Source organism: Euwallacea fornicatus, chromosome 1 (genome assembly GCF_040115645.1).
Source record: "Euwallacea fornicatus isolate EFF26 chromosome 1, ASM4011564v1, whole genome shotgun sequence".
In the NCBI taxonomy this organism is placed as follows: domain Eukaryota; kingdom Metazoa; phylum Arthropoda; class Insecta; order Coleoptera; family Curculionidae; genus Euwallacea; species Euwallacea fornicatus.
In genome coordinates this window covers 5,525,947-5,549,554 of record NC_089541.1, presented here as the reverse complement: position 1 = coordinate 5,549,554, position 23,608 = coordinate 5,525,947, and the positions used below count along the sequence as shown (strand labels likewise).

At 34.8% G+C, this 23,608-nt stretch overlaps 1 protein-coding gene across 2 annotated transcripts in view; it reads right to left on the bottom strand.

Annotated features, from left to right (window-relative positions):
• Positions 1-23,608, bottom strand: part of aus (argus) — a 131,109-nt gene that overhangs the window by 46,338 nt on the left and 61,163 nt on the right. For both annotated transcript variants that reach the window (XM_066286370.1, XM_066286379.1), the window contains exon 2: positions 6,990-7,115. In XM_066286370.1, coding sequence (XP_066142467.1) covers positions 6,990-7,068 — 79 coding nt within the window. In that variant the 5' untranslated portion in view covers positions 7,069-7,115. The remainder of the gene's footprint in view (positions 1-6,989; positions 7,116-23,608) is intronic.

Here is a 23,608-nt window from a genome sequence, read left to right as displayed (position 1 = left end):
ATATCATACAATAATATAAATAAACAAATTGGTCGCTCTAGATGTGAACCCTACAAGAAACAAAATAGTCTGAAAAAAAGGACATAAACAAAATGTACTGCAAATATATTTATACTTTTATATTGTTCGAGCAAACGAAAAATATATTTTTTGGAAACGTACTTATTTCAAAATTTTAATTAGGTGCTCTACATATAAACGATACTGTAGGTGACAATGATGGCAAAGCTCTAGAGAAGAAAAAAATAATTTTTTAAGAATATTTTGAGAATTATTCGTAATTTTAAAACGGGGTACTTCCCCTAACTTCCCCTAAATCAACTGATTGAATGATGTATCGTTCTTGGATAACTCTCCGTTTCGTTTCTAATATAATAATAAAATATTCATGGACGATTCCAAGTTTACCAACTCAGGCATATTCAGTCATCACAATGAACATGTCTTGTCCACTGAAAATCCACACAAATATTAAGAATGTCGACGAAAATAAAATAAAAAATACCTACTTCCAATAAAAAAAAAAGATCATTGTATTTCTGTAATATGTAAATATACGGTTTGATATCAAACATCAATATACGAGGTGAGCATATCTTTCGATGAAAGGTTTTTAAAAATATCACGACAATTTAAACGTATGTATTATATATCTTATATTAGTTGCTCAATCTTGTAATAAAATTTGGAAGATCATGCAGCACCAATATGGAATTAACCAAATTTCCAATAGGAATGATGAATTGAGTCTGAATTTCCAGATTCCACTTATACCCATCAATTTTGTCTGATTTTTTTTATAACAAATTGCCACGCACGTATCTGGCAATTAAGCCTCCCCCAAATGCCAGAAAAAATAGCGTGTCGCCTATATATCCCACGTCCCTCGCAAACAATGAGACTGCACCGCATAATGGACATTCGTAATGCCTATTAAGCAACATTGTCAGTCCATATTCATCAAAACCGTCAGGCTTTGTCTCTGCGGCCAGATGCGCACTGTTAGCTTTTCCTATCTATTTCGAGTGATGTCGGTTTGCGTATGTTAATACAAAAACTGCAGCTCTCCTCTACTTATGCAGAAATTAACTAAATATGTGGGAAAGAACTGGGAACGTAGAGAAGGAAATAGCTCGGTTGATTGCCTACACCTAAAGCACAAAATACTCCTTTCCAGATCATTACGGCGTAGTAAATTTTAAATGGAGTACACACAGCGACGCCCTACAAAAGCTGTGATTTAAACCTTTACCCATTAAAACTGGGGATTATAACATTGTCCGGCCCCTGGGGTTAATATTTGACCGGACATTACCCTCACCCCTTGCGGGAGCCCCTTGTAATACTCAGATTTAAGCTCTGCTGCGACGTCGCGTCCCTAGCAACCCGACTAATAGTTAAAAGTTTCTATAAACAATAACACGTAAACTCCTAAACTAAACAGGTTTCGAAATGTAAAGAAAGCAATTCCAAAAATACTTTTATAGGAAACGGGCGGCTGTTAAAGGTATTTTTCTCCATCCCCTCGAGACCTAACACCCCTCAGAATTTTCCGTCTAAGTGGATGAGATCTATAAGTCCCCTTCGTGCATATGTAAAACGAACACTTAAAGATTGTGGCGGAATCAGAAACGGTACTTTTAATATGGAAATTTTTATAATGCTGCTTCGAAGCTGAGGCGAGTGTTGTTACGGGGTGTAGATTGATTGATAAATTTATGAGGATTTTTAGCTTATTGTGTCAGCAATATAAGCAAAACAGGCGAGAGGCAAATTTTGGTTTAATGAAAGCGAAATGAACGATGCAGGCATGCAATTCCAACTTTGTGCCGAGTTATTAATGTTTGGGTACATTTGTGCCACCCTCGGTTTTTGGTTCGAAAATGTGCGGTTTTGCCGGCTAGACGGGGCAGATTAATTTCTCATTACAAAAGAATCAGAAGAGCACGGTAATAAATGGAACTCGACTTGTCAAAAGATATACAATAAACTAGGAATAATAGTATAAGCATCATATTTTACCGGCACGTCAAGTACAGTGCAGTCACTTCAAGACGGGGGGACTGAGCTCGACCCTTCAGGGATACAAAAGCTAATCGAGGGCATATTACAAGTCATTTGTTTCCTAAGCGTTTGCGGGCAGTCTCATTAAAAATACACGCTCTTACATTGAAAGGCAAAAACTGGGCCAGCTCATAATTCATTAATTTCACTGAATGTAACCGTATCTCCGATTGGACGAGCGTCTCGTGGGAGTGACAAGCGTATTTCCAACCACACATTGGGGATCTGCCTTTAAATCATTCGAAGCCATAAACCGAAACGAACCGATCCGCAAATCTACAGATAGGATGAATATTTGCTTTGACAGAGTGACAAAGTCAATGCTGGAAATCGACATTGCTGCTCGCATTTCCCTGGAACCCTGAAAATAAATATGTGCCGAGTTTGCGGGGTGATGTCATTTCAATCTAAAACAGAGTGAAAAGTGTATCAAAGAAAGTGTACAGTACAATAATCGGATAGGAGCTTAATCCGCACACGTGATTTCATCGACCCTGGACAAGCGGGTGTTTTACCCTGCGGGCTTTGCACGTCTGAAAACAGAGGCTTAACGCGAACGACGAGGCTCAAATGGACGGACAGATTTATTGGACGATAACAGATTGATTGGATAAGTCGCCGAATATAAAAAAATAGCCCCACGAACTCTAATCCGAAGGAAGCCTGCAAGAAATCATGTTGAAACAATTAATCACGGAACGAACAATCTCAAATCTGTGAGAAAAAAAGTTGGCCGGCTGTCCACAGGCTTTTATCCTCGGTTAAGAATGTTTTGGATTAGTACATAGGAAAGAGTGATCAGTTGGATGTGAAAAAGAGTCTCTACCGAGGGGAAAATTGGTGATGATGCTTTGTAAGACACAAAAGAATTTAAGGGAGCCTTCAGCACACCAATCTTTCCTCTAGTAAGCAGTGGCTGTCTTACATTCCTGTGGCGCAAATTGACTAGCTACCTATTAATTTAGATATAAATTACCATGGTTCTAATATCTCAAGAATCCGTGGAGCAAATACCCTCAAGAATGAACTAAAATCAATCATCCCCGAGCTGCATAGATAAGCCATCGTAAGCGGAACTCTGAAATTTCATTGGATTTTTTCCGCTCTTTTCCATTGTTATGGGCCTCAGATCATATTCACTTTTACATCGTAACTCATTTCGATATCGACGGTCAAAGTTCGAAATGTGGCAAAATATAGGTACGTCCCTCTTTGAGGACATTTTCAGGAAAATTTAGATAGTTTTGAGATGCCGCTTTCCGGTTTAATCGCCTTACATGGATCCTATGTTGAACCACGATAGCTTTAACTGAACTCGTGGAACCCCGAAAATGCAGTTTGAGGAAATTGCTTCTCTAAAATTACAAATGTTTGCGCGAATTTAATCAACTTTCTAACTCTGCTAATTACCAAACCTCTATACTGGGCATATAAGAAAACTCGCGATGTATACAGGGTGTCGTTAAATAGGTGTGATATTTTCCGAGGTGATTTTTCAAGTAGTTTCAAGATGGATCATTCTTATAAACATGTGTCCTATACTCCGTCTTACGAAGATGAAATATCTATGTAAACAAATACCCGCCACGTTCACGTGATCTGCTCAAGACGAATGTATTGAACAGAACCGTAGTCAGGTAATTATTATACTGAAAAAGTTTTTTAAACAAGCTCATTTAATAAATTATGTTTCTGAACGACTGTTAAAACTAGAGTCTAGTGCACCAACAAGTCATTATCAGCTAAATTACTATCCACCTTGTAATGTTTGCAATAAACATTCGCCATTCAAAATGAAACAAATTCAACCCTGTGAAACGCCGTCGCCCTTGTGAAATACCGGTCGCTCGGACGACACAATCAACCAATCAGCGCCGATCAATTCAGGGATCACACCTATGGTTTGTTTACACGAATATATACATTCGCAAGACGGACTATAGTTTCGTTTAGTTTTCATGATACGGCGTGTCAAAGTTGAAAAAATAAGTCAGGTATTTTTTTGGTATTTTTCAATTCCTTCCAGCTAAATTTATGACCTTTCGTATGTGGAAGTTTTTTGAGATGAAAAATTTAAAATTATTAAGTTATACTGTTCTTTCTAGAATGTGCCACAAGCGTCTACTGGAATACTTTCAAACAGCAGCAGCTTTTTGTGCTACACTGTACACCACTTTCAAGTTGAAAATATATTTTTTTGCTTATCTATTAAAAAAAGTATAATTTATTGCCGTCGTTAAAAGTAAGAGTTTCCGAGAAAAAGGCATCAAAAGCTGATCATGCATGGTAATTCTCCAAAAGTATTAAAATAAATTACTATCTTGCTTGTTAGCCACAGAAAATAACAAATAATTATAGTCGTTTTTTTCAAACTTATAGATTACATTTATATGTGTCAAGTTTACTTCGACTTTTTTTTTCTTTTACACCTTACATTTTTAATTTAGGTTCTTTCAGAAACCCATCGAACAAGAATTAAAGTGTCCTAATAGTCGTTTGTGACGTCGTCCAGAAGATAGACAACTAACTGATTGATAAATTTGAATTTCACATCCCAAAAACCGCTGGATACGAAATTTCGTAAAATTGCCTGTAAGGGATCGAAAGATGTCGATAAATATGTGAATTATTTTTTCAACTTTAATACTTTGTATCTTGAAAAATAAACGAGGTAGGGTACATGTTTATAAGAACTTTTCGTCTTAAAACTACTTGAAAAATCGCCCAGTGAAACATCGGGCACTTATTCAATATCACCCTGTATAACTCACCGAGACGACTAATTTGAGCTTGATTTTATGCAGTCTCTCCATTAGTTCGTCAAAAAACCGACTATATAAATTTTCAAGATTTCGATCATTTAGTCGTTTTCTTTAGGTCAAAAAAAAGGGGAAAAAATACTTTCTTCCAAACCGTTTTATCAGAAAATATTAAATACACTTTCGTATCTATTGTGTTAAATTGGGAGTTGAAAGTGTTATTCTCAGGAGATACTAAAGCTATTGCCATAACCCAGTGTCCCATTGAGGCAATTCAGGGTACAAATTTCCTAAATTACGACAACCTAACATTGAAAAATTACAACAAACAAAAAAATTTCGAAATATTTTAAGGGTCGTTTATTTCTTAAACCTATTTGATATTGAATATGTATATCTTTCGTACGCTCTGGCACCCACTGGATTTATGTCTTATGAATATTTTGCATTAAGGCGTTCAATCAAGTAATGCATTGAGAAACAATCACTTACACAGGAAACTAATTTAACATATAGACCACAATACCGGTCGTTGGATCCATTATCCGAAATCTGGCGGTTTAAAACTCCAAAAACAAACACTTCATTACTCAATGCCGAGCACAAAAGAAAGGGAACCAGCGAATTCCTCAAACCATAGCGTTCGCAACCCGAAAAGGTGGATTAATACGATGAAAATAGATTGTTCTCCAAAATAGAAATTAACGATGGTTGCGTGTCTGCTTGGTAATTAATTATGGATACAGCATCTCCATAAGACATTCATAGGCAAATGGATTTCTCTTGCTGCTCCTGCCTTTTCTACTGAGGCCTCACTAATTATATTCCAAACACGACCGTGTAACATACGTGTCTTTGGGCTTGAAATTATCATGGATATTATTTTGTGACTTGGTAATTTAGACGAAGTTTGTATATGTATACACGGTGCCTGGCAAGCAATGGACACAGAACAGTTGTTCGTAGACGAACCCAAAATAAACTTATTTTTCATATGAAATTTGTTTCACATATCTGCGGTTGCTGAAATATTTATCTCAAAAAATGTTTTAACAACCTCGATAAAATTCTTCGGTTCACCAACACCCTAACATAGAACTAGGAAAGTTTGAAAATGTTTTTTGATTGACTATTTTCATTGGCAGAAAATTGAAATGATTGCAACCATAAGCAAGGGTGACTTTGGAGTGAACCCTTGAAATTTTCCAAATTGTCTGAACCCAAATTTAATTTACAATTAAGGTCTACCAGTTTCATTGCAAACTCAATTTTATACTTTTTTAATCTTGTCAATTTTTCGCAAAAATATCACGATTTTGTGAAACGGGTCAAAACTGATTAAATAGAACGATAGATGGAGGTAAAAAGGGCTGGAAAATTTTCATTTAATAGACAAGCTGATATGCTTTTGGGGTTGGGGTTTTCCGAGGGTAATTGCCACAGAAGTATAGAGGAACACCGAAGAGATTTCCTAATCATATTATTCTAAGTCGCCAAACATTTGCTAATGTTGAACGGAGAGCTCGGGAAATGGGTTCTCTTGACCCAAAATGAATGCTGGAAGACACGCTTATATAGAGAACACAAGGAACGAAGAGCGCGTTGTAGACAGATAAATTTCAAAAACGATTAAGAATTGTTGATACAACGGGACGTAGATCCATGGATTTTTTTGTAGAATCTGTATACTAAATTGAAGTTAAAAGAAAATCATAAACATTTTAAGGCTCACCAAATCCCCAAGTCGCCCCTTCTTGAGCCGCCATTCTGTTTACACTTTTATCAACTAAAGATATCAATAAAAGATATAGATTTTCACAAGTTAGTTGCTATATGTTAACGTATGGTTGAAATACAGAATTATTTATTTAAGACATTTCTTGAGGCCAACATTACCACAACCGCAAGCATCGGAAGAAAAGTGTATCTGAAAAATGGATTTTATTGAAGTCCTCTATACGTAAGTTCTGTGTCCGCTATTGGCGGCATTCCCAGTCACCCTGTATTACATACTAGTCCAAAAAAACCAGGTTCGTAACACTAAAGTTTTCTATTTTATTTCAATTTTTTTAACTAATTTCCCACGAAACTAAAGGTTTGTCCTGTTGAATGGTGAAAACCCCAAATGACAATAATTAACAAGATAAAAACGTTCTTATTACCTACCTTGTTTGAACGTGGACGTGAAGTGGAAAGAACAGAGGATAAAAGCGAGGCGGAACAAGTCGGACCATCGAACATCCATAGTTGGAGACTTATTGCTGCCGGTTACATCTCGTCGTATTTCTGTTCCTGAAAAGAAAAAATATAACTGTTACTCAGCGGACTGAAACAGATTATGTTACTTCTTATTATCACCTTACTATATCACTTCGACCACCTATGTATACTTGTAATAAAATTGTGAAAACATAAAAATAAAGGTAACCTACATGAGGCAATTAAATTAATAGATTTTTGTCTATAACGTGCCTTTAAAAAAATCTCTGCGGAATAGAAAACTTTTACTCCTCAGGGCATACGAATATTTTTCTCCCTGCGTATCATAAATTCAACGATATGTATTTTTCTAATTCTATGTGAGCCAAGTAACGTGGATTTTTGGATTAAAAAATAAACGCTATGTAGCCAACAGAAAAAATCACACTGTATATAGTAATATATTCTTAATGCATTAGCACAAAACATAACTCTTGTTTAAAATTTTAATCAAAGGTTTTAGTAAGCGCAACTTGCAGTGAAACAAACATTTCAGTACTATGAGACATTAAATAATCTATATCTCATAAAAGACGCTTTTGCTAATGCACGCCTTTATCGCAGATTTATACTAAAAAAAGGTTTTTATTTTGTGTAAAAGTATAAATTACTTAACTCAATGTATATAGTTTCATATGCTGGCTTGATCTGTTAAAAACTGATTGGATAGCGTTTACACAATACGACATAATTTCCCCCCACTGATTGTAAATCGCATTACATTTTCATTTTTTACATTCAATTGTTTGAAGTCCTATAGAGTTTTGTAAAACAATGAAGTAAATTTGACACCTATATGGGTTTTAAACAAAAATATTTTTTGCTTAAAAATCGGTATATTTATTCATGCACGTATTAAATTCATATGTTCATTGAGTGTTACAAATGAAACAAAGGAAAACCTGCGATATGACAGAAAGTTGTGTATTGGCACAAAACAAAATGAGACACAAAACTTTTTCCTGGCAAAACACTTCTAAATTTACAATCACAATTTTTTTCAATGTGCGGCCTCTTTGAAATTCCCCTCGTTACGTCCCCGTTCATTGGCAGACAAATCTGTTAATGCTTTAAAGAACTCTCATCGAATTTACTGAGTATTCATTAAAATTATTAATTAAGAATCCTGACACAACTAATATTTCAGCATTTCCTATAATATAGACAGAACTTCTTTGTTTCCTTCTACTGAAAATAAACTCATTGAACCTAATTCAATCTTCGAACATCTAACTCACTTAATTCTTATTGGCGCATTGAATTCATCCATTGAAGATCTTCTCCCTCTTCCCAAAGACCTCGAAAAGGAAAGTTTTATGAAATAAATTTATTTCTGGAAAGGAAAGCGTATCGAGCAACTTTTGAGGCAACTTTATGATTGAGCTGTTTCAGATTCCAGCGATACGGATTTACTTCTTTTAGATCTCAGATGGCAAAGTTTACCAATTTCGTTTTTAAACATATTATTTTCAAAAGTTTTAAGCTGAATTTACGTTTAGATTTATAACAGATATGGGAGGAAGGATTTTCATGATTTATGATCAAATCCACTATCTGTGGTTATTAACTGTTTTATCGATGGGACTGTCAAGGGTAATGGATGACAAATTATTAACTAGCGCATTAACATGGGTAACATGCAGATGTAATGCGGACTAATACATTGACGTCGGTTAGGAGTTTTCTAATTGGCGAGTATATTGTCGTGTGTGAACTAAGGCCTTTAGGTAAGGAATATAAATAAACCCCGTAATGGCGACCATTTTTATAATTTAGTGCTCGCTTTGAGCCTCAAGATACATATTCAATGATAAAATTCTGCTTTTCCATTTCGAATATAAAGGGAACTACAACGATAAATTGCGCTTAATAATACGCCATCCTTTACGAGTTCTTCCAGAATGGAATTTCCAAGTTGTAGGTTTTTTCATAGCAATGGATAATTCCATGCATAATTGAGTTTCTCGAAATGAAATGCTTGCAATAGGGTAGATTCTAGAAATTAATTGATATTTGCTTTAGCTCTTGGCGATTAATAAATTTTTAACCAAAACTTATCTTGATCGGTGCAAGCAATTTAACTTATCCTAGAGATATGAGCCAGACACGTTCGGAATAGGTAAATCTCCGATAAACGGCGCGTTTACCCAAAAACGAATTATTGTTTGAAACGACCCGAAAGCATTAATTTCACAAACATATAACTCAACCTGCCTACCCTGAGGCACTAATTACTGAGCGGATATATTATAAGGTTTAAATCATAATAAAAACCGTCGCACACACTCCCTTATCCTACGAGTAAAATAAACACATTTTAGGCTCCGCTGAATTCCCATTACCTTTATTAAATTTCGCCTTAATATTAGCCTCAATTTAATGAGCGAAATTAATAAGGTACACATATAAATTCCAATTTCAGAGTGGGTAAAACGTGCCCAGCAAAAAGCAAAGGGGGAAACGTTATGTGTCTATTTAGTTCGGGATTAATAAAGATTATTATCCTAAAACGAGTTTCGAAAACAAAGCTACTAGTGCCATTTTCAGATATGCATCAAAGCAGTAGGAAATCTAATTTTTTAAGGGACCTTCGGTAAAATACGATTTCGTAAGAAAAAAATTCTAGTGAAAGGCCAACATTTCCTTTAAAACTTTAAATTAACCGAGACTAGCCTTAAAGGACTGGTTTTCTGGTTACAGAAGAAAAACCGTGTAAATAACAGAATGCCCATACATAAGTTTGAATAACTTGGCTTCAAAAGTATATTTCTTTATGAAAAAAGGAACGAGGAAAATGTGATGGTGATAACTTTAAATAGCCTGTGAGTGCAAACTAAGATTAGAACATGAACAACAGTCGACTATCAGTTGGGCACATACAAGATATCAAAAAATATCCAACCGGTTTACACAAATTTCAAGTCCAGTCCAACCGACCCACTCATATAATCGCCTTTTTTAATCTCTTTATTATTATACCAATTGTCTAATTTTTGTATTCGATATTTCCAAAAGGTACCAAGCAAATCTAACCAATTAAGCAAATTATCCACCGAGCATAACCGACCTGTTTAGATCACCGGCCGTTTTAATCGTTGAATAACTAAATGTACGAAATCCCATGGCACAACACAAGGGCTAGGGCGGCTAATCCCCTCAAGAAAACAACCAAATACCACCACCTAATAAAAAAAAAACATATTGTCAAAGCATTCCTTAGTAGTTCCAACACAATCTGGATTAAATTGAAAACCTAGTGTGGCATGGATGTTCAAGCCTCTAAATAAGTCTAAAAATCATGTCTAACGGTCCCTCTAAAAACAGCTTCAATCTTTTTAATAAAATAAAGTAGGTAAGTCCTGTAAGGTAGCTGAGCTACCTCACCAATCAGCTTAATCATTTAACTGCATCTGGACACCTGCTCCGTCTGACCTACCTATAACTTTAGTGGTTTTCTGGCATAATATAAAAATGTTGAGCAAATCTTTTCGAGCTACCGGGCTTATTCAGCGAAGCGAAAAATGATCGAGCTTAAGGGAATGAAATTATTCGTAATTGAAAAAGAGTAATTGCCTGCTTGTGCTGTTCCTGCAGCTTCTTCCCGCATGCAATATCACCATTTTCCGATAGTCAAAATTCTTTTAATTGAATACTAAAAAGGGTTTTTACTGTCCACGAAAAAGGGTTTCTATTAAACATAAAAATTTCGTTCTTCAGGGCCCTATAACAATAAAATAAAATACAATTCCTGCCCTAGGGATGCAAAGGAAACGAAGCGTCACTCAAACTCAGCTGTCACGTCGAATTATTAAAAAGTTTTTTGTCTGTTTAACCGGAGGCAGCAACGTTTCACCATTCTTTTATTCTGTCGCGCCCCTTTGACAGTGCATTGCTGATGGAAAGTACCTCTGGAAAATAAGTTTCTGCAGCTTCACGTCGCCCAATAAATTCGATCGAAGGCAACAATTTATTACTGGAAATGGCCATGGTTTAGAGAAAATAATTTTCTTTGAAGATATCATAAGTATATCTCTCCTCGAGAGCAGCATGCAGCAAATTGATTCCGAGTCAATTCGGTCCTCTATTTAAGAGTGCTGAGCACGAACTGCGATAAGCAGCGGGGGATTTGCAGGAGCTTTTAAGGGCAGCCCATCCTGCAACTTAAATTGGGCTATTCCTCAATATACCGGGTAAACAAACCCATATCCGGTGGATACCTAAGCGTCAGCTTGGATTGATTTAGTATTTCTGTTTGGCGCGTATTTATCTCTAGAGTTACCAAATGTCGTGGTTTTTCACCTTCTGATAAATTGATGCAAAACTACAGAATTTTAGGTTTGTATTTCAAATAAGGCCAGTAATAAATGGGCGAGTTAATTGAAAATTGCGACAGCGGCTGGGCTATTTGGAACACAAAAAGTATGCATAATAAGTGGAAATAAATTTCCAATTTTAATTTAAAAATAAGGAAAGGTTCTCAAAATTGCTTAACAACGCACAAAAGACCGGTGAACAATGGCCACCAAAAAGGAAAATAAATTAAGTGTCAGAAACGGCCATTCTTGTTATTTATTGCCTCCTTAAACCATTAGGTACATACATTTTAATATAAAACCTGTTCTTCTTTATTCATCGGGCACAAAAGCTGCTAAATAAATTATATTTTATGTACCCATCCGTTTCGTTTTAACACGAATATTCATTTTCTGCCTTTCGGGAAGATGGGAAACTAGCGGGTAAGTTTCAACACCGCTGAAATCTATGGTTTATGTATATTTTTTCATCAAAAGAGATGACTACATGAAAATGTTACGTAATTTGCTTTTCAATAGTTAGGTTTACCTCTGAATCTTCCTAATACCTATTAATTATCGAGCATTTAATATTTTTGTGAGTAGTTTACATGTGATGGGCCCGTTAACAGTTTCAGTCCATTCTAAGTATAAAAAGCACGTATTATGTCCCTTTGGAATTTTTGGCAATGGAGATTTTTTTACTTCTATCATCATCATCATCATCATCATCATCATCACTTTAGTTTTAGATGATAATGGATGATCTAAAACGAGCTTTCACTCGATTCAAATAGAAATCTAAACTATCTGCAAATAAACGCATTTCTAATTAGTTTAGAATTGAACAATGCAATACAACAATTGATTCAAATAAGAACTTTCGGAAATTTCTCAAGTGCAGCTGAATTGAGTAGGTACTTATTCCAAGACAATGGATTTGTAGTGAAATTTCTAAACTCTTCATGATGAAGTATATTATTAGGCAATGCTAATTTCAGTTTCATATTTAGAATATCTTTCCAGAATTGCCTTTTCCAAGGCAGTGTATAATTTATTTAAGACACATACCAAATTCTTCATAACTAAGCGTTTCACAATCATACATACTTATTCACCAAAGGAAGATTGTGAAATTCTTCAGGAAAGTTCTTTAAAAGTGAGTATCCTGAAGTTCGATAGAATGCGGACATCTGTGAATCCAAAAATTTTCAAGAAAGTCTTGAAAATTGAGTATTTCAAGGCACTGTAAAAATCAAGTGACAAATTTCTCCCACTTTTTATCCGATAATTTATTTTGTTACAGTCAAGCCTTTACAGGAAATGTACTCGTATTGCAGTCAAACTTAAATATTTTGTTGTACATCCATGAAACCGTAAACCTTCATTAAAATGTCAATCAATATTGCCAGACAAAAAAATATTGAGTTTATTTATGCAATTTTGCCATAAATGCCTCTGGCTGTTAAAATTCCCAATTTTATAAATCGGCCGAATCATACAACATTCGTGGTGATGCCATTTGAAATGAAATTATTCCGAGATAATGTTACGTGATACTCGCCCTACTAAATGATCTGCTTTAGAATGGCTATAATTTTTCTGCACATTGAATAGCCAGGAAGTGATGTGGCAGAATCATTAATGTAATTATTCTCTTTTTTGTTCGAGCTTATACAATCTGAGCAAAAATCGAAACTTTTTACCTAGCGCTAACCTTGAGATCACCGCTCCAATAAAGCACCCATAAAGAATGACAGGAAACTGAGATTTAATTTAATGTGATATATGTAAAGGGGAGCCCTCCGCAGACCCGAATAGTGGTGCCCCGATTTCACATCCAACCAGCCCTTCGCCCTATCTTTTGTAAGAAAATTAGGTCCTTACGTAGACCCATTGTGCTTGTGTCATACGGTGGAAAATATACGCGTTTCGCCTATTGTGTTACCCTAGAAGGATGATTTGTTGGTTAAGAAAGGTGCTTGCTCACCATTCAATCCATAAGGTATTATATTAGATTATAAATGGCGATTTGACAATCCTCAATCTTCATCATTAAAAATAATGTTTCGAAACTCTCAACCTTCGTCGCTCTAAACGTCGATTAATTAATTAACATATTAACACTGCGTTTCAATCACACATTACCTCCCTTAACTACTCGATATATTCCAGACAACTTTTCCTATCATTATCCTTTAACGTGCTTTAGGACGCTATTGCTCTTTAGCGGGACGAATTAACACTCAAAGAGTATAAATTGCCCATCACATGTAATGGATTTAAGGCCATTTTATTAGCTAGCTACATGGACAATCCTTCAATATCACATTATAATTTAATGCCTCTCTTCACAATGACAGGACATAAAAAACGCGAAACCAAGTTTTCATCCCCTTTAAAGTTTTGCGATAAAATGTACAAACATACACAGAAACTTCGCGTTTCCAGCCGCCATTATTCACTGCTTATCTAGGCGCGCCCATTTCAGTGACAGATTTTTACTGTTGCTATCGCTGAATGTTAATAAACTTTATGTTCCAATTATACGTCTTTGTAAGAGAATTATATAGTACCTTCAACCTTGGAAATTGCTGTTATTACCGCGATAATGATTTTATTAGTTTTTGATTTATGGCTTTTCACACAAGAAAATTGCTTAATTTTCTTGGAGCATGACATATTTTTGTTTTGAGACTTTAAAGATGAATAATTCTTGTATATTTCCCTCCCTTCGTCTTAAAGTTCTTCGTCACTTAATTGTGTCAAGTGGCAATATCCATGACAATGCATCAACCCCTTAGTTTCACGAAATCTAATTCCAATGTTTACGACCCCCTTCCGTTATTTTCTATTTTCGTTATTTCTTTTCGTTTTCCGAGGAGGTCGTAAATAAAGAACGAAATGGGTGGAGTCGTTATTATTAATGGCAGTTTCGAGGAAAGCGATTCGAGCACTGTAAATGATTCGGAATTTGGTTAATTAAAGGGCATAAATTCCTTAAGAAATCACTCTTTGGCTGGAGAAAAGGTTTCTGTTTCTAGAAAATTCCTAGAAGGTCAAATACCATAAAGAATGAAAATATCTCCTTTTATCTTTTTACAAGTAAAGAATGTTGTTTGCAGCAAGAAGTTAAAAATTCTAACTAACAAATTGAATGAAATTATCCACGATAATTAGGATTTATGTCATAATTTATGAATAAAAGCCAATATATATTGAAATATCAACATTTGGATACATGCATCTGAAAAATGAAAGGCAACTGAGGGAGTCAATATTGAGTTGTTTAGAATTTTCTGAAGTCTACAAACAGTTTGCATCTTTTCCTTTCTCACCTTGGAGTTCCTGTAGATCGGCATATTTTTTTTTTGGTCAGGAAGCGCGTAAGATCAGAACATTTTGGTGATGTTTCCTCTGTCGGGAAGCAACTTGAGCTAAAAGAGACCATAATCTATGAAACGCCTGTCTCAATATAACTCGTATAATACACGAAAATTATTATCGCCACCAACAAAGTTCAACCCATTGTCCGAGTTTATGTTTCTGGGTTTACCGCGTCTCGAGCAAAATCGCTTCAAGCAATTGAGGAAACTCTTGAGTTGTCAGATCGTTTACTATCTCTAAGTTAACCGCTCGAGTGGCAAGACACATATGCAAATGTAAGTTTTCACCAATTTACTCTTATGCAACAAGCTCTCCTTAACATAAATAGGGCCAGCGTAATCTACACCACAATTCGAAAATAAATAGCAAGTATTCACTCTTGGAGATAGTAGTCAACTAAAAATTTCACGAAATTCGGATTTACTTGAAACTATTTCAAACGAAAGCAACCACTCTTTTTACATAGTTTCATCCTTTTATTTATTTGCTCAAATTGCGATATTGTGACTGAACACATTTGAAGCTATTCGTGTAAATGTTTCAAATGACCATCCAAGATCACTAGCACTGCTAGCTTCAGTCTACATAGAAGTATGATAGGGTGACAATCAATGTGGACTCACCTGTGCTAAGATCGATATTTGAGAACTACCCATATACCGTCGAAATATCCCGTGAATCTATAAATAGACTCATTTTCTAAAGCTTGCTATTCTTGGTATATTTTTTAAAGCTTTCAAGATGCTCAATGTCATTTTTTACCTGTAAAATGCACCTCTTTGTACAAACATAAGGAGAACAGGGGGAAATAAACAGTTCCTGTGATTATATATATATATAATAATATATAATAATGCAAAAATAATTTTTCTTTAATTCTAAGTTTGAAGATAAAGACACAAGAGATTTTTGCAATTATATACTGGACCAATTGAAAAACTTCAATTTATTCTGACTAAAACTTAGCTTTAACTTTTTCACATATAGTCAGGTGTACAACTCTTTCTCATGAAAAGAGGACCGTGAAACCGCATATCGTTGTCCACTAACTCGTTAGGAATGAGTTCGCTCGTAATAATGTCAGCTGAAAATCAATTAAACTCTATTAGCTACAAACATCTTCAAATCGCAAGGTTCGAGTAGGAGCCCGGATAAACGCATTGTTAAATCGGAAGTATACAATTTTATTTAGTACAATTACTAAAACGTTTTTCGTTTCCTTTATTAATTCTACCGCCAGATGAACAGCCATCAATTCAAAGTGTGATATTGCTTCTTTATTGGAGTTATTTGAGATTTTGTACCGAAAAGCTTAACGTCTCTAATTCCTGCCGCGTCTATGGAGCATATGTACATTCCATACGCCTTTTCCGAGCTAACCCCGAAACCGATAAATTCTACTCATGCAGGCGTGTTATTTAAAACCTGATGATCTACTAAAATTTCATTCGATCCTAGAATTTGACTCGTGAATTGAAGCTGCTCGTCTTTTAGCTCGTCTAAAGCTCTTTATCGAAGTCAACCTTAAGCCTCCGCAAGTGCTGAATAAAAATTTTAGCTACTATTATAGCCGGACCTATAAGACCCAGAGGGTCGTATATTTGCGATATAGTAGATAGAATGGTTCGTTCGGTGACTTTACTTTAGTTAAAAGATATATTTATGGAGTACTTAATAACATTCTTTCAAGAATTTTGCGCAAGCGTATTTTGTTATTTTTTGGCTATTTGCGAAGATGAAAATTGGTCTGCGAAAGAATTCCCGTAAGTTCATTGTAAACCTTTATTGCTTCACTTTCAGATTCTGCATCCATTAACAAGATACCCATATAAAAGAGTTCTATAATATTTTGCTGCAGCATTTGAGCGCCTGCTAAAATCAGATTATTGAACGAAATTTTCTTGAAATAGTTTTTGGCAATATTTCTCTTTCCTTTTTGTCGAACTTCTTGTTCTCAAATTTTCATTATCATTGAGTTACAACAGCTCTTTTATTCATGTATCTACAATATTTTTTCAAAATTCTAAAGCTACACAGCAATTTGAGATTGTGACTTCGAAACATCAAGCCATCTTAAAGTATCAGTGAAATTTTCCAAAAAAGCTTAACTAAAATTTAATATTGCGATAAAACAAGGGCAAACCCCAATACGGTAGTTTGGCAACGGTTAAATTTGTATTTACATTAGAGAAGCTCGCAACATGAGTATTTTACTTCTTGAGACAATCTGATACAATAAATCCTAAGAAAAGATTAATATTTTTTTGCTTAAGGAGTAATCCTGTAAACATTATATTGACAGAATTTTAATTGGATCTAAATTCTATCAAAATTTTAAAAATCGCAATAAACACTTTTCTGTCGAATTTCCAGCTGAAAACTATCCTGTTGATCTAGATCCAAGTAAGTAGTAAATCGAACTAAACGAGAACAAACTACAGAGCGTGCATGTTTTAATACTGAAATCTCGTGTTCGAGAAACTACATTCGCGGAATCGTCTGAGTTTGTTTTGTTTTTCTTTTTCCAGTACATTGCTAACATGAGAGATCGTACTTTTCCGAATAATAGCCAAAATTATACTTCTGAAGTATTACGACTGCATGGAATGACAAAATTTGAATTTGTTGTTACGTAGATGAACGAATGTTACAAAAAAAGGTATAGATGGAGAATAGAAAGAACTCACCACTGCTTGTCGTAATCCTTTGTTTTTGATTATTTCTTTTCTCTAGCCTGTTTATATAGGGCACCTAATTTTGAGATTGCGATAATAACGTTCAACCCATTTTAAACCACACGGTTGCTAGTAACGAGTGAAAATGGATAAAGTAATGTGGTCTGGATATAGTGCTTTCCAATGGACTAGAAGGTCAAGGGCCGGCGCAGTTAAGTGCTTCAGGAAAAAAATAGCTGCAGCTATGCGATACAGATCCGGATAATTTTCCGGTTAAATAGATTTTTGTAAATTATCTTATATACATCTATTATTGTATATACAATGATTGGCAAAATTAACGTACCACGTGGGATTTATTTAAGTTTTAATTTAACAGAAAATTTTATTCTTGGTTCAAGTTTGTGTACTCTTGCAAAATCAAGACCCAATTTACAAAATTTATATATCTCGTTTCATATGGATTTCAAAAATTATGAAAATAACTAATAAGTACTTTTATTGTTAATTTTAAAGGAAACATGTTTATGAAAATTAGTTAGAATTAGAAGATAAACCCAACAATGAAGTTTCAAGTATTCATTTCACAAAACGCTTTTTTCAAATTTAGCTCGTATAGAAAATAAAACCAATTTATTTAATATGCCAATTTCGTTTCAGAGAATATTAAAAAATATAAATAATATTATTGGTATTTCTTTAACAATAATAAGTTTTTAGATAAATTCAAGTAAAAAAAAATCCCATATGGTGCGTACTTTCTGGTAGTCACTGTATGTGATGGTTTGTAAATTATTGGTCAAACCAAAAGTAAGTGCAAAGTGAATTTAGTACACACAATGGGCACTCTAAAACCATATCAAGAATTTTTTGTAGTGAGTCGAACCTTCAATGGGCAAATTACTATTGAATTGCTGGATAGTCAAAGTTCTGAAAATTTACTAAGTCTACTAATACAACTAAGTCCAGGAAATAGGTGCCTTGTTATGGAATTTGTAAAAACACGTTTCAAGATATTTATTTTACAAAGGGAAAATGATAGTAAGCTTATACTCTTTCCTCTCTCTCTCTCTCTCCCTCTCTCTCTGTATATATATATATATGTTGCGAATTTTAAGCTGAAACTGAAGATATGGAGAACTAAACTATACAGAGATGGTATACCTAAGGCCAAAGTGTATATTCTGAAGGCAAAGCAAACAATTCGATTAATAATTAAATTAAATTTTTAGAATATGCAAAAGTTTTTTTTTTAATTAAAGCCATCTCGACTACTTCTCAAGATTTTCGACTAAAGAAAATAAGGAAAATTTTGTGATATGAATATTTTATTTTTTTTCTCAACAATAACACAAGAAATGAAATTCGTTTCGACGTATCTGGATAGGACTAGTATAGATATTACACAGGATCAGCTATTTCAGTGTCAGGTTTATCCAAAGTACGAAAATCCAAAACGATCAATACATGTTTTCTGAAGTTACTAATTTTTTTTTAAATCAAATTAGCAGTGATTACAATCACATGACTAACTACTAAAAGCTTAAAATCAATCATTGGTTGGAAAATGTAGCAAGTTAATATGAAATATACACATATAAGCAAAAGAAAAAAATCTGCTATGTAGCTTATATGTTTCACAAAAAAGTTTTTTTATAATGTCTTAATTTCATCTTTTAATGATGTATAATTAAATTATTTAGGAAAAATGAAAAAATACATTTATGTACTACGTGTAAAACCCTGTATATATGTATATCTGTTACATTAAAAATATGCAGAACTAAAAACAATATTTGCCGAGCACCAGCAATTTCATGAACAATATTTCCTTCAATTTTTAATTAATTTATACGGGGCTTTTAGTCCTGTATGTATACTATTATAAGTATAAACTACACCAATCCCAGGATATTTGCTGTACCTTGTTTTAGAGGCAAGTTGCTACATATTACTATTCAATAGGATAAAACTCGTGTGGAATAATCTGCTATATGCTTGAGAAACTTGCTCCCGATTCGGCTTACCAATTGTTTGGTTCTCCGAGATATTAACTATTTCATTCTATACGATAATAAATTACTCTGTACAGTTATAGAATATCAATTCTTACTCTATGCTCGTTTTGGATCTCCAAAATTTACCTCCATCGAATGTGTTGAACAGTTGGCGGTCCGGTGGCGCTTGTTGCTCGGCAACACCTTTAACGACGCTTAGATTAAGCCGCTTTTGAACCAAGAGACAGCCGCTTTTAATTGGTAGGCCTAAAAGCAAACCCCAACATCAATATTTTGCCGGCGGACTTGGAACTCCCCATGTAATCTGCAGGCTTAAGCCCCACGCCAAACACGGGCCCCACAAATACATTTTCAGGTCCAGGACGTCGCCCCGCCGTTAATCATTTTAGTGGTTAGGGCTTTAATTGGGTATTAGGTATTATTTTCTCATGTCTACGGCCAGACTCAACAAGTACCCAATTAAAAAAGTATTCACAAAAACTCTTCATATATGCTTAGACTGATGTCCCCAGCAGTTTATTAATGGATACTCGCCGAAATTGTTCAAAACTCCATTAAGATATTCAGCTATTTTTTAAATTACATTTTTCTATTCGATGGATAAAAATACATAAGATAGGAGTCTGGGAGTTACTAAGTGTAATACAGGAAAAACCTAAAATGCTGCACTTTTCCGGCCTCATAAGGCTCGCCAATGCGACTGGACATGAGTTCCCCGAGTCACGAAGTTGGATAACCTAAAGTACATTTTCAGATCGTGCAATTTTTAGTTCAATTTGTGAAGTAGATTATTTTCTAATAACTTGAATCATATCAGGTAGTAAATCGCACATGGGATCGATCAAAGGAAAAGGGAGATTGATTAATTGCTTAATGCTCAAATTAAATTTACATTTAGGTAATTAATAAACCAATGTAATTACGAATACGTAAACCAAAGAGAAGTGAAAACTTGAGGTTTCTAAACGTTCTTGTAAAGGGTAGCTATTAATTCGTCAGTTTATTACTAAAGCCTCCTTTCTTGGTATACAAGAGAGGAGCCTTATGCGAGGAGAGCCCATGTCCGCCACGATTACCAGATTTATTCGATCGTTTAACAAGATTGATACGTTCACTCTTTATTTCACAATCAATGAGCCCTTCTGTGCTGTGTCTTTGATATTTTCACTTCGTTGCAAATCAAATTCCCTGCTTGGTCGTTTGTGCATGTTCAAAGGCTTTAGTATTCGCTCGAGAGCGTTTGCAGTGCTCACTTTCGCGGCTATAACTGATTTGTTTCATTTGCGAGAGAAGAATTTTACCATATTCATTGATTTTCATGTTGATTGGATTAAGAAATGAAATAAACGGAAAAGAGTGTAGGATAAAATATTGACTCTGCATGAAAAATTCCAGAGGGAGGTCCTGATTTTTTTAATATTCGAGTTTTCTAGTTAAAGTGGTATTTAAATGATTTTCAAACATGTTGGGAGAAATGGGAAATATTGATTTGTTACTATTATTATAAACTACTCTTTTGTTACCGTTATGAAGTCTTTATTATCAGGGAAAGACGCTATCGGGCGTTCGGACTTACCGTCCTTGGGGCAAAAATACACCTATACATAGGTAATCATTCTTAAATTATAAAAAAAAACAGTAGAAAAAAAAGTACAAACAGTTACATTTGAGAATGTTTCAGTACAGTGGTTGCAGGGGATCGAAAGCGATATTGCCTTTTTGGAGCTGCATATCCTTATTATCATTTCTTCTTTTTTTTTATTTATAGACTTGCTCAAGCGCACTCAATGAGAGTTTTAAACATATGGTTTATATTTTTATTTGTTTATATTTTATACAGCTTTAGTTCATTATCTATGTCAATTTAAAATCATATTTACCAAACCATAAATATAAGGGATACCTATAACTTTGCGTAGCAGTGAAACTAAACGGCTCAAACAAGACAACAAGACTAATTTCTCAGATACAACAATAGGATCTGAAGGAAATCTACATCGGCGAGCAGAAAAGGTAAAATTTGAAGGATTAAACAGTACACAGACATCAATAATAATCTCGAATCCAAAGGCGTTCCGTTTAATAAAGGCTGGGAAAATCAATGCTACTGCTTCAGACGGGGGATGCCAAGCTAACTACCATCATTAATAATAATTGCGTTGCCCTCTTCATTGTTTACGAGAGGGGAAAAATAGATGAAAAAAAAAAGTCTAATTGCTGAACCAGATTTCACAAATCGGCTTAAGAAATTCAGGACCGAAGTGCCGTGTTACTTGCAGAAATTCCCTGTTTCGTCGCGTAGGTCGCAATGTAAAACACAACTTAAAAGGGTGTGGAAAAAGTGGGAAGCCATGTTGTTCGCAGCCCTAAGAAAACAGGCTGCAAAAATATAATCTGAGATCACATCACGGGCAGCGTTTTGGGACGATCCGACAAAAGAACGAAATACACTGATTCCTGATGGGAAAACATCGCATTAAGCATTCGCAGTTTCCGTTTTTGCCGCTCTTTCGCAATTCCGACGTCCGTTTCGATAAATAACGAATGACTTTTGGCTGGGAGGGCCGTTACAAGGGTGCCAACCCCATCAATAATCATGACTTAAAGTTCCCTTTAAATACACACTTCGCTTAACTCCCTGAGCGAAATATTAATGCAAGTAAATGGAAAATCGATACGACCCAAGCTAGAGCCCGTCTACGGACGATTTCTCTGAGGTCTGTTAAGGGCCCGAATGATTGAGCCCTTTTTTCTTTTCGAAAACCGCAATCGTTAATTTTATGCTGTAATTACGATTTGTCAAGGAACGAGTTTGTTTTCTGTTAATGAGCGGTCGAGAATTACCTGCAGTAGAGAAACGATGGAAAATCGAAAAATGCTTCATCCCGATTACTTTTAAAGTTTTCAGAGGAAAATAGTCGAGAGAAAGCGGTTTTACAGTTTAAAAAGGTTCGAGCTAAATTTTAGAAAACTTTAAAAAGGTACATAGGTCAAAATGGGGACAAGTAAACTTATCGAACGGAGACAAAAAATTTAATGCCGAGCTCTTCCACTAAAGGACTATGTAATAAGAACTGTAGCTTTAACTTATTTGAAGCTTACATTACATATAACATCCATCTAACTAGCAAATCACACACTGTGGGTTATCAACGCGAGAAGGGGTTGATTAATTGCTTAATGCTCAGATTAAATTCACATTTAGGTAATTAATAAACCTGACTAGTTAGGAACATGTATAGACTAGACATCAGGTTAAATATTAAGCTTATAATGAAGGACCGACACTGGCAGTTTCAAGCATCTATTTCTTCGTATTAAGAATCTCATACGGAATTTGGCTTATTTCAAAGGAAAAGTGCATTATTATTACTATGTTAATAATTCCCACGTGTTTACGAATTCTGAAAGTCTCAATTTTTTTACATCGAAAAAAGTGTCCGGCAAAAAAGTACAATTTTTAACCTTCTTGAAGATAATTTGAATTGAATGTCTTGGTGCACTGCCAGGATTCATAAATATACAACTTGCCATATAACGTAGACTTTGAAAATAATAAAATGTTACACGGGACATTTTTGAAAATGTACCTAATTAAACAAAAATTTGACACCCTATACAATGAAGATCGGCAACTTTTTTGTAAGACAAGTGCGATCGAATCACTGTATTTTTTTGTCTAATACCCATATGTATCATAATATTTGAGACACCCTGCATAGACTTCGTAAATTGATTTTTTGAGAAAGTTATTTTGCAATCACATCTTAACAATTCAAAAAAATCTGTCATTCCAACAAATATTCGCACTTTCCAACTTTCCCTTTTTTGTTTGCACCCCAAACATCCCTACTAAGCGATCATTTCGGTGACAAGTGAAGATAGTACGTCCATAAAGCGAAATTTCACTATCAAGGGCAGTTGCCTCAATTTTTCCTCTGAAGCGATATAGTTGATATCCTGCGTGTCCAATGTAGTGAACGTGAAGAGAGCAGGGGACCGGATTTTCCAATTTGTTTGGCGCCTTATCAGGATTGATACCCGCAATTTGACAATCACTGCGGTTTCCTAAACTGTATCTCTTGAATTTCTGCCCCATTTAGGAATTGAATTTAGACCAAAACCTCGGATAAAATTGAATTTGTGTTAGATAC